We start from the raw sequence: 17,337 nt of genomic DNA, 5'->3' as shown, positions 1-17,337 counted from the left end.
TTTTAAAGTCACACTATTTGGAGAAACGCTACTAGATTCTTTCAATTTATTTGTGTGTGCACAAACCAAAACCATTGTCAGACAGACCCAGCTTTCTGGAAATGAGGCTCTCTTAAAAGGTACCCGAGGACCTGAATCATTTTTTTCAAAGCAGTAAAATCCGTAATAACCAAAATTATTGTCTTTTCTTACAAAGCTTCCTGGAATTTCCGAAGCACTGTTGGGATTTCAAGGTTTCGCCGTCTCCTAAACCACTTTTCCACCAAATGGACCGTCCAGTTGCACTTTTTGGCAAGGCCTTGAATCTCTGACTGCAAAAAATGGAATAGTGTTAGCAACAACATGCACTCCAACGTCATCTTCATTTATTTTGTAGCTCACATGTCAGCTTCCCACTGTTGTAATGTCTTCATTTAAAAATATTACTGATATTAACTATCTCTGGGGGTTTACCTTGCAGGCTTCCTGGTTTAATTTTTGAGTGACACTCACAGAAACCCAAGATTTTTGAGCCACTAATTTATATAAATAAAGCAGGCATGGATCCACAAACTTTGCTATTGTCTTTCTGGTGGCTTCTGTGGTTTCAAAGACGCAACTTGTACTGCTAAAGCTGGGCTGGAAGGCTAAGTGCCATATATCAACACACATGGTCATTATATCTAACATCTTAGTATAATTAATTATTAGATTAGTATTATTAAGTATTAGATTATACTTAAATAAGCCTTGCAGATGAGACACAGACCTGGAATTAAGATGACCTGAGCTGTTCTCAAATCCAATGTACTTCTGTGTGTCCTGGTTTTGCTGGGATTGAATCTGCGATTGTGTCCCAGCAAAACCAGGACACTGTGGTACAAGGCAAGTCAGTTAATCTTGCTGAGCAAAATCCTTTGGACACCTAAAAATAAACTGGGACTAGAGCACTGGTTTCTAGGTTAGAAATGCATCTAGCCATTCAAGTGCAGCAGTCAGGCATCTCTGCTTGATGTGTGCTCTGAAGGTGAAGCAGCTCTGCCGTGCAGCCACACTAGCACATGCCAAGCATGAGGCAATGTGACCCTTGCATTTCTGGGTGCTCAGCACCCCCCGTGCAGCAGCCCGTAAGCTTCGTCCTTCTCTCCTTCATCCCAAAGTGTGGAAGGTGCGGGTTGACCTCTCCTGGGGTTGCTGCAGGAGTGGAGGTGGTGACTCATCCCAGGGGATGCTCCTTCCCCGAGGCTAGTGTGCAAATAGTGGGTGGCAGCAGCACTGCCTCCACCAAGGTTAGTCCAGTTCAATTACCCTCCTACCCTCAGAGAAAGCTCTGGTATGCGAGCAAAGACACCTCGGCTGCCAGGGAGGGTAGAGGTGCAAACAAACAGCCTCTGGGATCAGCCCATCCCACTGGCTGGGGAGCTCTCCACTTGCCATGCAGGAGTAATGGCTTTGTTTTGGCAGGCAGTGGAGCCTGGATGCCCTCAATCCTCTGTATGCATTCTTAGGCACGCTGGTTCCCAAGCTGGACACCTAAAAGAGGCAGTCTGAATATTTCCCATGGACTCACAAGCATAAAAATGCTGTGCTTCCCTTCAGAGATTAATTGTCAAGCTGTACTCATGCAGAAGGAAGGTGTGAAACAGAGATTGGGATACTTGCCCAAATAGAGAAGAGCTCGTATGTGAACACGAATACATCTATTCCTGATGATATCAGGCAAAAGACACAGTAAAGGAACAGCACAGTTAGGGAGAGATAGCAAAGTTACATGTATCAATAATCATCAGTATCCCTCACTACTAGAAATCACATATTTCTTTTCAAAAACAGCGTAGGAACACTGCAATTGTTTGGTTACTGTAGTTAGGTAAGTGAACTTTGAGGCCACATTCGCAGCAGCCTGTTTCCCATCAGCAATCAAGTTGCCTCATTTTTTGTGATGGTAAACATTGGTTATTATTTTTTCTGGTTCAATTTTAAAAACAAACAGCAAGGTAATAGAAAGATTGCTTTGCTTTCTCACATAAGCCAGGATTACGTATGCAGCAATATAACGGATCAAAAGGCTTCCATGCCAGCGTTCCAATATTATTGCTTGCAATAAATAGGATACCACTTTCCAACAACAGATGTCAGCTGATGTTTTCTCCAGGCAGAATGAGTTAAAGATGGAACACTTACCCTCACTGGAAATAACATTAACTGTTCTAACCTAGAACAGCACGCCAGAAAATTAAACATCTTAAATGTATTTTCTGGTTTGGATGCCATATACCCTTGTCAGCAGAACAGCAACTAAAACCCAAATAAATTAAGTCATCTGTCAATCAGCTGGACCACATCCCATGAGGTCATTGCTGATAGCTGATTGAAACAGTAAGACTTGGGATCTTCCAAAACCAGAACTAGTTTAAAAGAATGAGAATCCTTACTTGGGATGGATGTCTTGAGCACTCCCGGAAATAACTCTCTAAAACAGGATTAGGCTGTGGCTTCACACGTCTTACGTTCTTTATACCTAAGGCTTTTGCTAGAGGTATAGCAACAAATCTGAAAAGATATACCATGAAAAACTTTGAAAATGCAACACAGTTACAAGACCTTAGCTATTTGCATGTCAGGATAGGAAGAAAATATCATAGGATATGACAGTGCACTGCGAGACAAAGGAATGTCCCTTTAGCTACACCCAAGAAAGAACCATAGTATATCAATTAGCAGTTATGCAAAAAAGCAAACCAAAAGACTCAAGTTTGTGGTCGTGAGATGTTATAAAACTAAAGGAATGGTCCTGATTTCTGTGTCTGTGTGTATTTCAGAGGCACACTGGAGTTAAACAACAGTTAAGGGACAGAGAAACAAGAACAGATGCTCTCTCCATGTGAGCTGAAAGATCGCTACTGGGATACTTTCTCCTAGGCACAGAGTCACTTAGCACATTGCTTCACCGGGCTACCACTGCCCAGGACACTGGATTTGGCTTGTGGCACACAGCAGCTCCCCCAGAGACTGAAGACTTCTCTCTCTCTCTCTTCCATTTTCCAGTAGAAATTGGTGCCAAAATGCTTCACCCTTCTACTTGGGCAGGCTTTTCTGAAAAAGCCCCCCCCCACTCCTGCTGATATCAGCAACTGATTCCTTATTGCTCATAGCAGCGGTCACTTCTCCTCATCCACGGGCAGATTCACTGCAGGCCAGATGTGTGGGCTAATTACTCACACGAGTAATTTCCAATAGCAGAGCAGTGAGACACAGCTGGGCAAGCATTTACTCAGGAGACACCGTGAGTGGTTATAAACATATGATCCAAATTACTTTTGATCTCTAACATGAACAATCTTATCTGGTTCTGTTTTAAGTCTGTTCAACTCATGACACTCCAAATTTCCTCATTCTATCCTGAAATAATTATAAAAACCTACTAATCGCATTCTTTAGGACAAAAAAAAAAGAAAGCTAAACAAAAAAAGGCAGAAATAAGTTAAAGCACTGAAAATCCTAATATATTTGTAGCTTCCTTCTGTGAAGCCAACCTCTGTCTGTCCCATAAGATTCCAGCTGCAGAAGCAATCCATCTTCAAGTATCAAAGTGAGAAAATAAGGAAACAGCATTACTAGATCTGCATAAAATATTCACGTGAAACTTAAAGATCCCTCCAGTCTGCCTAGTACAGTTTGCTACAGTTGGACACCTGGGATCTATCAGCCTCACACAAATGTTCTGGTGGAGGATCAAACAAAAGGAGAGGTTTGGTTTGGTTTGGAGGACAAATACCTCTACTCTTCCACCAAAGGGGAAAAAGCAAAAGAACACCCAAATGGTTTTGTATTAATGGTATCTCTAGCAAAGGGAGATAACTCGTATTATCCAAACACTGCTCTAGCAAAGCTAGATAGAAATATTTTCCTTCTAGATTGGACCACAGCCACATGTTCCTAAAAGTGGAAATAGTTCCCAATTTGTCACCTGCCATATTATCTGTACCAGATCCTCCTAGCAAACCAGCAACTAATCCTCCTTTATGAAAACATAAGAACATTGGCCTAAAGACATCTTATTTTTCAAATTTTTTTACCATTAATGAGGATTAACATTAGCATAAAACAGTGTGTACATTTCTTACCTTTCACTTAAGAATCGGATAATCAGCAATACAAAAGCATACGGTATTGTGGCATATAACTGATGTGGCTTTGGAAAGACAAGTCCATCACGGTCCACAAAATGTTCCCATGTGACATTGATAGGCATCCAGATATTCTCCCACCAGAACCAGCTGTTGAGTGTCTTCAATATGTGTGCCATGCTAAGCAAATAAAGAGAAAACTTAAAATTATTCCTGATATACTAAAATGCATGAAATAAAACATCTGGAAACTTGTGCAGAACGGTGGTTCCCAGCTGGCAGGATGTTTCCTAAAGATAAGGTTCAAGCAAACAGTGGATGAGTCTTGGGTCCAAGGAGAACAAACTGCCCAGCGTGGCTTGCACTGATCCCACAGAGGCTCTCTAAGGAGAGCCTGCAGAGATGCTCAGGTGTCCCCAGACTGAATCAACAGCAAACAGACCTAGGCAGTGAGGTGTGACATTGTGCCAGTTTTCTCAGAAAAAAAAGGAGAAAAAAAATCAGTTATAGGAAGCTGAAAACCCCTTGGGTTAGAGCATGGACTATAATCCAGCAGAAGATAAAATAATAGAGCTAAATGTTGAGCTGGTATAAATGAATGCAGGGACTTTGAAGTCTGCCAGGGAGATGTTAATCTGCTCCATCACTTCAGTCATTCACACTAGATTGTTAAGTACCTGGTCAAATCTTCTACAATAATTATTTCTAATTTATCATACCAATAAACAAAAGATACTAAACAGAACTAACTTCCCTAGGCTGCCCTCATTAATCAAATGTAAGTGGGTGGAAGGGTGGAATAAGAAATGAGGAAGTCCAGGGGATGACTCAGTTCTGTAATTATGAAGACACTTCAGTGCTGAATTACTGCTGCTTGATACACTAATGACAACAGACACCTTGATCCCGATTGTGCAAACACCTGTGCACAGGACCAAGTATGGAAACTACAGCACACAGCAAACTGCTCTGGGGGTTTGTGAGAAAGACTGTGATCTAACTGTGACCAAATCCCAGATCAGAACTAAATGCCTGAAATCAGATCTTGAAGGAATTAAAAAAAAATAAAATCATTTAAACTACACCATTTCATTCTTGTACAAGTCTAATTTTTAACTTTAATTATATATATATATAAAATATATGTGTGTGTGTGTTATATATTTAGAAATTTCTGTTATCCCTAATTTAATTGTAAGGACTTTACAGTACTAATATGTTATATATCCTATAAAAACATTCTAAAATTGAATAAAAATAGAAGTTATGATAATGTTTTCCATAAGACTCAAATACATTTTAAAATAATTTAGAGGAGTAATAAATTGAAATAACTTCTTCCATATTAAAATTTCCTGTAAACCAGAAAAAACCATGAGGAGATAACTGATTTCACTGAACCATAGCTTCTATGAGGAAACACTTGAGCTGGGACCATTTCAAACCGTGTCCAGTTTTGGGCCCTCAGGTCAAGAAGGACAGGAACTGCTTGAGAGAGTCCAGCAGGGCCACAAAGATGCTGGAGGGATTGGAGCATCTCCTGCTGAGGAGCGGCTGAGGGAGCTGGGGCTCTTGAGCTTGGAGCAGAGGAGACTGAGGGGTGCCCTCATTCCTGGGGATCCATTTGGAAAGGGCAGTGTCAGGAGGAAGGAGCCAGGCTCTGCTCTGGGATGTCCAATGCCAGGACAAGGGGCAATGGTCCCAAGCTGGAGCACAGGAGGTTCAAGCTGAAGATGAGGCCAAAGTTTGTGAGTGTGAGGGTGGCAGAGCATGGCCCAGGCTGCCCAGAGAGGTTGTGGAGTCTCCTTGTCTGGAGACACCCAAAGCCCTGGCCGTGTTCCTGTGTGACTGCTCTGGTGATCCTGCTGTGGCAGGGGTTGCACTGGGGCAGCTTTCCAGGTCCCTTCCAACTCCTCATATTCTGTGATTCTGTTTCCTTATAGCATTAGAAAACCCCACTGAAGATCTCGCAGAAATAGATTTATATAGGACCAAGGGATAAGATCAAATCATGCTGGGGACAGACAGCATTTCAAGTTCCTTTCACGTCCATATTTGATCAGGGACCACACAACTTTAGCCACACATAGCTTCCACTCATGGACTAGGATGCCATGCTTAGTACACTCAGGTTTTCCAGCTTCGTTAATCACCAGCTAATGAACAAGCACCGCGATCCACACTGGGCTGTTTACACAAAGCCAAAGCCTTGCAGTAGTTTTGTGAAACAGTGACTTGTATCCATCAAACAGAGCTGGGTTAACAGACACTGTAAATCAATTTGCTGGCCAAGCACAGTAGTCAGTATTGAAATATTAATAACCCAGCCATTTAATCTTTTTAAATGCCAAATGGGGACAGTAAAAACCTACTGAATGAGTTGTGTGTGTATAAGCAAATGCACAAATAAAGGAGGGAGAAATCACAATTGCTCCTGCACTGAGACTTTATATGCCAAGTTTCAGCCTAGAGCAATTTTTTTTACTGCTGAATTATAAACTCCTGGAAGTAGGGATTTATAACGGGGCTGCTAACAGACCCTTAACTACAGCTCACAGGCGCCATGATAATGAAGCAGGGCTTTGAAACATGACATTTTAGGTCAGACAGAAAGGCTTGCAGACAAACTGCCCTAGAAGACCAGGGGAGAGACTCGTTACACAGTTCTGCTTCCTAATATATCTATATTTTTATACTAGACTTTGCATTGCAAACTATCACAAACTGTAACTGTAATAAAAACCAGGCCAGTCCATTAGAACACAGTGGAAAGAGCACTAACAGACTACAGTGAGATGGGTTGGGACTGAATGTGCACCCAAAACACTCAAATCCTAGAAGAACTCGGTCATGCATATGTCCATATTGGATTCCTAGAATCTCACTAATTCATGTTTTCCTTCCACATACAGATGCCTCACCATATGAGTACCTTTTCAGGTTTTAAACCAGTTAATACATCTCTATTAAACTAAGCTCATAAGCACATGCTTAATCTTAAATTTAAGGGAATTCTGAGATTTGGGGTCAGATCCAGAGCCCACAGATTTCAGCAGAAATCCTTCCTCACAAACCAAGCAGCCTCACAGAAAGGTGCATTCTTGAGACTTTCCTCTGTAATCCCCTGTACCTGCACCAGGTCTTGCCTGGCACACAGGGGATTAGACCGTCCCGGATGAAGGTTGTGCAAGTAATTCTTAGAAAACTATGGATGAAATTCCACATGTCTGCAGCCTATTCTTATGTTTCATTACCCGTAAACTGGATGGTCACCCTACATCCAACCTGTGGTTTCACTGCAGCAATTCAGGCCATTCCCTGTGCAATCTTGGAGATTTCCATCTTCATAATAGCAGCTCTTAAAGTAGATGGGCTGTTTCCCTGTCTCCCTTCAGCTTCAGTTCTTATCACCAGGTTCCTGGAGCACCTGGGAGGTGAGAAAGTCTTTCCAAACACACCTGGGCTGCAGTGACCTGAGCATTTCACAGTTTCTCTTTCTGCCCTCTTGCTCTTACATGGCTGACAGCTGTGGCTGTGTGATTAAGTAGTTTTATTCCTTCTCAAATCACGAAGATCCTGAAACATATAGGAACTCCATAAATACTATTTTGCTGCATTTATCATGTATACAAGCAAGGTTCTCTTCTCCTGTCCTACAAACAAGCTGTGGCCCTTTCAGCTTGCTGAGAAATACTTCATGAAACCTGCACATACTTTGTATGTTTTCCTGTATGAAAAGGAAGCTGATACCTGACAGAAATCTCCATCTCAGGAAGCACCACTCAGGGCAAATTAACTGGGAATAGCTCAGCACTGGCTTTATTTATCATCTCCTTCTCCACAAATACACACTTCCTACTTCCTAGAAACCTTGATTAAAATTAGTATTGCAGCTCAATTACATTTTTAAAGATTAACCCATCTACTATCCCATCCCCTTTGCCAAAAAGGTTCTTTCGGTGCTCCCACAGCATCACCGACACAAATAATCCAGCTCTACGGTTTACTCACCACATCTACAGCAACCAGTCCCAAATGCTAATCCTCATTATCAGCTTTCTCCACATTATGACTTGACTGCTTCATTCTAAATTATTTACTTTGAATCCTTTTGACCCTAAACAATGGCTATGTAAATCATGAAAGAAGAGGCCAGAGGATGGGGAAAAGGAGACAGATAGAAAGCATGCAGGTTGTTTGTCTCTAGCAAGCTTTGTCTCTTAGAAAACCATAGCTGCCATGTGCTAATCTCCCCTCCTGATTACCAGGGACAATTGTGGCCAAGTGACTTCGCAGAACACTTAATCACATCTGTGTCCATTCACCAGGCATAGACTGAATGGCCAGAGAGAGCAAACTCTGCTCTGGGACGACATCAGGGTAAAGGCACATTGCTAGTGCCATGGGAGAGAGAATTTTCCCATTATTGTTTGCATGCCACTTTTTTCTGGAAAAATTATTTTTCCCCCACAGGAGCTGCTGTTCTGGCATATTACACATAGACCAACCCCAGGCACTTGCAGATATTTTAAATGATGTTGTCTGTACTGCTTAGTTTTGGTTTTAACCCAAAGATTTTTGGCAGCTTGTTAAATCCTACCAGGTTAGGAAGGCCATCCAATCTCACAGTGTGAACATCTCTTCCAAGTGCCCATAGTGTGAGCAAGAGAAGCCATCCACCACAGGTCTCCTCGTGGAAGGGAACTAATGAAGAGGCAGAAGTTTTTCAGGTGTCCCCTCTGCCACCCAGGGGCTACGAGCACCAGTGGTGAGACAGCAGGCATTTCCTCATATAGTGCCCAAAATCTGAGTGGGAAATGGGAGAACCAGTTTCTTATCACTTGGGTGAGTGGAATGCGTTTTGCAACAGACTCATTTTACGCTGCTGAGAAATTTTCACCTCTGAGAAGTGCTATGAATGCAGTCCTTGGGACCCAGGTTCGTTTCCCTAAGTACATCAGCATAAAACAAGGGGACACTTCTGTCAGGAGTGAGAAGTGACAACAGCCAAGTGATCCATATTCTGCCCACTTCTTCCCAGATTCCTGTCCATAGATATAAGCACCACCACTATAATTTTCACTGACAAAACTGCAATCATTGCCCTTGCCCTAGAAGGACCTAAAAGTCAGCCTAACAATAAACTAAAGATATTTCAGAAAACTGGAAATTTCCCCTGCATCTTGGAAATTAAATACTCCAAATAAAGAAACCTAATCACCTCCTTGCTAAGGAAGGATCTCCTCTGCAGCCTAATCTAGTTTTAAATGGGCTAGGGCAAAACAGGAAAATCAGGAATGATTACTTCAGGAACTGCATCCCTTGTAATTAGAGGAAAGCCTACACAGTAGGCAAGTACCAATGTGGAGTTTCCTTCAAAGCTCTTTTCCTTGGATCCTTGATATATTCAATTAAAGAAAAACCCAAAAACCTCCTATTTTTAATGCTGTTAAGCAAAAAAGGGCAAATTTTGGATTGACAGAAGTTATGTGGCTACATTTTGAAGAATAAATTCAGGGGCTGCTTTAAAGTGGAAATTTTGTCTGCTGCAGTCTGGGGAATGAATAAAAAGAAATACAGCCAAAGTTTTGATATTGTTCTCTGCACAGAAGCTCTAGCTTGCAAAAACTGTATTTCCAAAACCAGAACTAAGAGAGGGTGATATCCAGGAGTGAAGGATGTGCTGGGAGGATCTCTTATCTTTCTTCACCCGATGAATTGGGAAACTCAAAATTCACTAAAAAACATGCAAGTGAAAGAAGCCTTAATTTCTCCAAGCATCTTATTAGACTCAGTGTGACTCCAGAGGTGTAACAGGGAAAGAAAGAAATCAGCAAAAACCAGGAATACCACAATTCTCCTATTGCTCTCATCATTTGGTAGAACTGGTAAAGCAGGTGCAGTAACTGTTGGGAAAAAATCGAGTCTCCCAGATATCAAAAGAGACAGCAAAGCTGATCCAGGGTGTTAATCATCTGCATTAAAAAAAGTGGTTTTGAAGAGTAAACAACGATCAGATCCACCATATCACAGGTTTTGGTTTTGCTTAAGACTAAGCAATATATGCAACAGCTCACACACAGGTTTCGGCAGCAGATTTGTGTTCAGCTAGAAATAGATAACATATGTAGATATGAAAGATAATATTCTTTATTGTTTAATGAATCCCCACTGTGATCACCACCATGAACCAGGTAAAAAAATATGGGCTCTACACTTTGTTGCTATCAGTCATGCAACCCTTTTCCTACTGAGGATAGCAGAAGCACTACCTAAGAGATAACTTTAAAAAAAATAAATCCCAGTACTACAGAAAAGTGAGTTTTAATAAAATCCAAAAGCCATCACACCTACAAACCCTACCTTGTTAATGGTTTAATATTGGTGCAAGTGTTGGCAGTCAATATTGTGCCATCCAGCCTTTCAAATGTACAACAGCTGCTTTATACATCTTCTGGACATACTTGCAACTTGCAAGCTTGAGAAACCACAGGATGTGACACCAGATTACTTCTCCACTGATAATTTTTTATACTAAAAATTATAAGTCCCTATGGCAGTAAGAGCAACCCTGACCTCCACTGTTTTCCACACAAAACCATTCGTTCAGGCACCAGTTCTGAGTTGTTCAATACCTTCTGCCAGTTGCAGACATTGCTTGTTTCTGCTTCTTGGTGCTGCTTCTGGCATTAGATCAAGCAGCGTTTCACACCTAATCGGCATAAAGGGTTTGAACTATGGTTTGAGGGGAAAAACTGAATGGAGGATACTGGATTGATGCTACCACCTCTTTGCATCTTCTTTTTTCCCCATCTTGTTTCACCAAGAAACTCTTCTTGTTTTTCACCAATGTGGAAACACGATTCCAGTTAAGTTCTGCACAACCTGAGGCACAGTGTGAATGACATCTTACCGAGGCTACGCACACAACCAGTGGCAGCGCAAAATAAAAGAGCTGTTGGACTCAGAGGTTCTTATGATGAACCACTGAAATACTTCATACACATAAACCAGCTGAATTATGACTGCTATGAGACCTTTAACTTCAAATTTACTCCCCAGCTTGTACAAATCTCAACTGTAAACAGTTTAAGTGCCTAGTTATAGGGCAATTAGAGTATTTCACTTCTTTTACTGTTCTATCACATTACCTTGTAACTTGGTGACTGTATTGTAGCAAGCTAAAATAGCACTTTGAATAAATCTCAATTAAGGTGGCAAGTGAGTTTTTTATTTTTCTCTGTTCTCAGGGGGAGGAAAGAAAAAAAGAGAACCAGATCTGTTTGAAATAAGGTGGTTTTTTGGGTGAAAGTTACCATGCTCTCTCTACTTAAAGGTAAATCATTTTTGAGCAGCTAAAATGGTTTTAGGTGATCGCAGACAGCTGAGAAAAGTAAAATACAGCTCTCCCTGTACAGTTACAGTGTAAACTATGTCTGCTTTTAAGCTTTAAAAATCCATAATGTTGATAGAGCTTGATAAAAAGTTATGAAATAACTCAAATATCTGTAATAATTGAGGTAAAAAAATAGTTCTTCCAAAAAAAAAAAAGGGGGAAAAAAGCAGCTCGATCCAAACTACAGGTTCTGAATAGGTGCTTAATTCATAAAAAGTTTGAACAGATCTAGAGGGCCAACACCAGTTGCTTCAAGAGCTTGTTAGTAACACTTGTCAGAACGTACGGAAAAATCTATTTAAGTATGACACTTTTCTACAAATTATTACTATTGCGGAAAGATGCAAAAATTATTGTTTTTTGCAGTTTACCGAAGTTTTATTTGAAATAAAGACCTGAAGTCTAAGTTAAAACGCTAAGATACTAATGGAGATTTTACCAGAGTTGTGAGCCTTGTTGGTCACTTAATGAAGATAAGGGTTAGGGGCAGGGAAGAACAGAGCAGCACACGGGTACACAGTGGTCAGGATAAGCACGTTATTACAAGTACAACAGTACCATAAAACATGTGAAGACAGCACAATAGTAATTAATAATAATAGAGAGGAGACCTGAGGGTGCAGAGGGAAAGGTTGTTGACTTCTCCACCTGCACAGTGAATAGGTCAAGGTTTGAAATTAGCCCTTGGGAGGCAGGGAAAGGGTGCATTTAAGCTCTGGAAAACTGTCCCATTTGCAGCTTCCTGAAACAGGGTCTTCAGCTGACACAGCGTGACACCCACACATAGGGGATCAAACTTGTACACTGATTTCATGATCTCTGCACCACCCTCAACCAGCAACTAAACCATGGATACTGTGCTCTCAGTCCTCCTCCTGTTGGTTATCCCCTCCTCTGCAGTTCAACCTGCCCAGACATTCTCCACCCACAAAGCCAACTACAGGAGAAGCCAGAGCGTAACTGGTATTTCATTATTTCAGCCACTGTTTGGCATCCTTTCATGTCCCAGCAAATGCAAGGGAGAGATCTTCAGCGAGACGTGTATCAGCATTGCATCACCAGTGCCAACCCAGCTGAAGATCTGACCTGAGCTAGGAAGCTAGCTAAAAATAGGTATACATTACAAAAACTAAAAGAAAAAAAGGCACGTGGTTCCTCCATCTGAATTTCATAGCATTACTATGAAAGAACCCTGTCTGAAAGCTTGGTTAGATGTATTATTTATATCACTGGCTTCGTTAGATCTTCAACGGGAAAGCCTTATTTAAAAATCTGTTAAACTAGATTTCTTACAGAACATTTTTTACTTAGCATTTTACAAAACAAAATTAGAACTAGATTTTTCAAACAACTTAAATTCAAGGTTTTTTTTAATCCAAACAGATTTACATAATTAGCAAACATTATTTTTCCTGTTAATAAATGTTCCTCCCTTTCAGTACAGAAATAAGTGCTCTTACAAGCACTTCACAGAATAATGACATATGAAGCAGAAACACAAAACTACTACTGTAACCTGTACTATTTTTCCCTAAAATAAAAAGCAGTTCTCATAGGCTGGAATACTTAGTGGCAAGATATAAAATCACATTAACACCTATTCCACTCTTTATCCTAAGACTACAGTAAGAGTTACTCTAATTCTGCCTTATAAAACAGACAATGTTAGAGATGAGCACACGCTAGCAATTCAGACCATAATCTGATGTAGGCAGGGGGGAAAATAAACAACCAAAAAACCACATCAGAACAGAAAAAAAAATGGAAAGAAGGAGAAATTCCTACCTTTATGATGTTGCAGTCAAAGAGAACATAAGCACATTAGCAGGGACGAGGCATTACGCTCACTACCTTGACACAGGTAAACACGCCCTCTCTACAGGACTCTTTCAAATTCTTCAGAGACCCACCCAGCAAAGCTGCACTTCAAGATTTCTGACTGAAGGCGATCCTGATGTCATATGTATCGACTCGGTGAAACCTGGGAGTAGCGATGCCGAGTGCCTTCCTGTGTGCTTGTTGCAACACAGTAGATGAAGAAATGTTTGAAGTCACGCGGTGTTTTGTTGCATGAGAATTCGTCTCAACTCTATACATGCATGGGAAGATGCTGTGCCTGCTAATTGTGCAGAAAAGGAAACCCAAAATGCAACAGTTCACACTGACGTTTTTAGATGTGGTATTAGATGAAGTATGGGTTTTTAAATAAAGTTTAGAAAAGGCTTCTGCTTCCATCGACCAGCCACAGGAATACTTCCAGCCTCAACCAACTCAATGTTTTACAGAAAGTGTTCCAGTTCCTCAGGAGATATAAGTGGAATTTTTCAAATTCCTAAAGCAGAAGAAAACATACACTGAGTGTACACTTGGTTAGGGATACCATGCAAACATATACATTTTACCAAACCCTATGTGATTTTTTTAATTATTATTCTTTTAGTTCCATGACTGGAATAAGGCTGAAAGTCATTCCTCACCAGCTCTCCCCAGTTTCAAATAAAAAGTAACAGCATTCAGAAGCACAGGCATCACTTAGCATTCAGGTGGGCAGGACACCTTAATGTTTTTCAAAAGGCAGGAGAGAACCTCAGTGAGAAGCCAGGAGCAGGGAACCTCTTATTAGCCCTTTCTTCCTGCTTGCAGTCAGCAAACAGCAACCCCTGAAATCGGAACAGACTTGTCAAAGTTGAATCAAAGTTGCACCTCGCCCAGTGTGCTGTCTCTGATGGCAGCAGATGGCTACAGAGGAGTACAAGAACAGAATAAAGAAAAAATAACTGATGATAGCCCCAGCCTTCTGTAGTTTTGGGCTCGTGGACTTCTGAAACCACAGATGGTGTCTATGGCAATAACACAGGACACGTTTCCCTGCCCCAGCTTTAAATTGAACAACTTCTGAATATACAGCAGCTTTCATCATAATCCATAATAAGAAGATGTGACCCAGGCAATGTTTGGATCCTGTGCATTTCTTTCCCTCCAGAGAAAAGCTTGGGTTTGTTCATACAGGTTTTGTTGTTGGGGTTTTAGTTTTTTTTTTAATTTCCTTTTTTTCTTTTTGAGGTATTTTATTTTGCACGTATAGCAAGTCTTCAGTCCTTCCATGAAATTGGGAGCAGTATTCAATAAACTGATGCACGAGAAAAATATTAAACATGAAGCATTATTTCAGAAAGGTGGAATTATGGCTTTGCTGTTGCTTTAAAGTATCTCCATACTTTCCCACATCTGAACCACCAGGAGGAACCAAACAGAACATTCAGGAACACTTTGCCAATTGGGAAAGCCTAGAGCGAGCTGAGTCATGCATCACTTGGCTAATACTGTGTCAGTAATGTAGTAGGTAATTGGCAGAAACACCTTTCTTATGCCTCAATCCACAATTTCTTCACTGTTAAACTAAATTGCAAAAAAACACGTTTGCAATGACTGCAGCAAATGTGGAGCTGCTACAAATAAGAAGGGAAAAAATGGTTTTAATATACTTTTTGAGGAGCATTGAGGTAGCACTTACCATCTGCGTAAGATTCTTTTACAAGATTAAAGATATTGCATGGTAAATAACCAGCTAACCATACCCTCTCAATCAAAGCTGCCCGCTGAAGCTTTCAATTATTGCTGCACTTTCATAGCACTTATTCGTCAGGTATTTCAAATTTGAATGCTAAAAAGAAATAAACAAAACCCCCACCTTAGTCTATACACCTCACTGAGGGGAAAAAAAAAATCAGAAGTGTTACTACTCTTTACTTGCAGCACAACACCTACTTAACCATATGACAGTTAATTAAATAGAACTAGATAATAGAGGCATGTATTTGACCCAGATAATCATTTCACGTATCACTTGAAATGATGCGTGAGTTCAGTGAAATAAATATTAGAACAAAACAAGAAAAATTCAATTCTTTCCATTTTCCAGCCAGTTAAATACAGACATTAAATCACAGTGAATCCACACACTGGATGGCAGCTTTCACCTGACCTTCTAAGCAGTTACATAAGAAAGATTATAGTATTAACTCTCTCAGTAGAGAAAACCCTCGCAGCAAATCTCTGAGACTACTAAATCTTAAACTTTCAGAATCAGGGCTGTTGCATCTGATGGCACCTGCAGAGGGAAGAATAATTTTAAAAAACCCCAAAAATAAGAAACAACCCCAAACCACAAAACCTAAGGGTTTGTTTTGTTTTCCCTTATAGAAAAAAAAATTAATTTGTCCTAGGAACCCACAGATAAATATTCTAAATATAATGTCTAACAGCACCTGGTCATTTTTGCTATCTGATTGTCTCCATGACAGACAGATAATCAAATCTCAGTCATATGTTTACAAAGTAGGAATCAATTTGATCTAATCATAATAATAATGTAGACTCTCAATTTTCTTTTCACCACCAGTGAAATCTATCTGCTTGCTATCTGGCATTCCTTCAAGATTAAGGTAAAAAAAAACCACCTCTGATATTCCAATACTTTCTGCACCTCAAAATACCTGAAAATGAATCATTCCCAGTCCTAGGTTCAAGGACATCAATTTCATAACTCAATCTTGCAATCTGTAGTTTAAAAGCTAAGCTCCTCTTACTTAATCTTACCTTTCTTACTAGGAAGTATAACCTGATTTGTAATCCATACAGGGTTTTAAGCAGGCATTCATTTCTAATTAATAATGCCATCTGTCTTAATTGAAGACTAGACACCTGATTTTGAAAAGAGCAAGCATTAAGGTAATAATTACTTATCATACATGAATGCCATTGCAGGACTAAATCAGGAACACACAATTTGAACATACCGGCTGAATTCTTAAAAACGCTTAAATCTTTTAAAATTATTATTTCAGAACTTGGTTCCCGTGAATTTCAATAAGAATGAGAACATTCAATATTTTAAGAATCTGGGCTTTGATAACAAGAAGGAAGATGACAATTGGATAAAATGGGGATGTCAGAAGTAATACTCAAAGGCTGAAGAGTGGAGAGAAGTGAAGGAACACCAACACGGTTCACTGCTGACCCAAGCTGCCAACACTTCACTAAAATGCAGAGAATAGAATTGTTGCTAGGCTTCAAATATGCATAAGAAAAAAGGCTTCGGGAAAAGACATTGGCATTACCTGGGGACTGCTTTCTAACCGATTTCTCTTCCACAATTAACAACTGAGGGATGTAAACACCACAATTATGCTATCTCTTTCAAGTTGTTACAAACTCTTGGCTGCATTTAATTCAAATACTGAACATACAGTGTATCAATAACCTCCAAGACAGCAATTATGAATGCTCTCATATCCAGAGGCACAGAGATGTATGCATGACTTAGTGAAGAATTCATCTGGTTACAGTTTGGTCAGCATTCTTTATGCAAAATTCTAGTCCGTTTTGTCTTTAAATTATTCTTGGTGAGAAGATTTTTTTTCCTTCCCTTTGATTTAATATCATCTAGTCCACACTTGTCAAATTTACCTTTCTATCAACAAGAAACACTAGAGTAATTAGAATATAACTGCCTGTTTAGGTGCGTACAAGGTGCTTTCACTAAGTATGTTCTAATACGTTTGAAAAGGTAAATTGAACAAGAAGAGTAACTGGTTACTCTCACAGCGAGCAGTGTACTAAAACTTGGTTGCTACTCACAAATCTTAGCAAGAACAACTGTATCTGAGGATTGATTTCTGCAGTTCACCCCTTCCACCCCAAATACAGCACTGCTAATTCGCTCAAATAATCCTCCCATGGGCTACTACTATCTTAAGATGCAGGAGACTAATACACAATGTCTTCTGGCTGCATCACTGGAGATTTAACAATCAGTCCAAACAACTAATT

General features: G+C 40.2%; 1 protein-coding gene across 1 annotated transcript in view; it reads right to left on the bottom strand.

Moving 5' to 3' along the window:
- CERS3 (ceramide synthase 3) overlaps positions 1-13,319 on the bottom strand; it is a 37,063-nt gene extending 23,744 nt beyond the window's left edge. Inside the window, 4 exon segments of the mRNA XM_010185449.1 lie at positions 193-311; positions 2,415-2,532; positions 4,107-4,289; positions 13,291-13,319. Coding sequence (XP_010183751.1) covers positions 193-311; positions 2,415-2,532; positions 4,107-4,289; positions 13,291-13,319 — 449 coding nt within the window.
- Positions 13,320-17,337: the final 4,018 nt, after the last annotated feature.

Source organism: Mesitornis unicolor, unplaced genomic scaffold (genome assembly GCF_000695765.1).
Source record: "Mesitornis unicolor isolate BGI_N332 unplaced genomic scaffold, ASM69576v1 scaffold8085, whole genome shotgun sequence".
In the NCBI taxonomy this organism is placed as follows: Eukaryota; Metazoa; Chordata; class Aves; order Mesitornithiformes; family Mesitornithidae; genus Mesitornis; species Mesitornis unicolor.
This window is presented reverse-complemented; position numbering and strand designations above follow the sequence as displayed.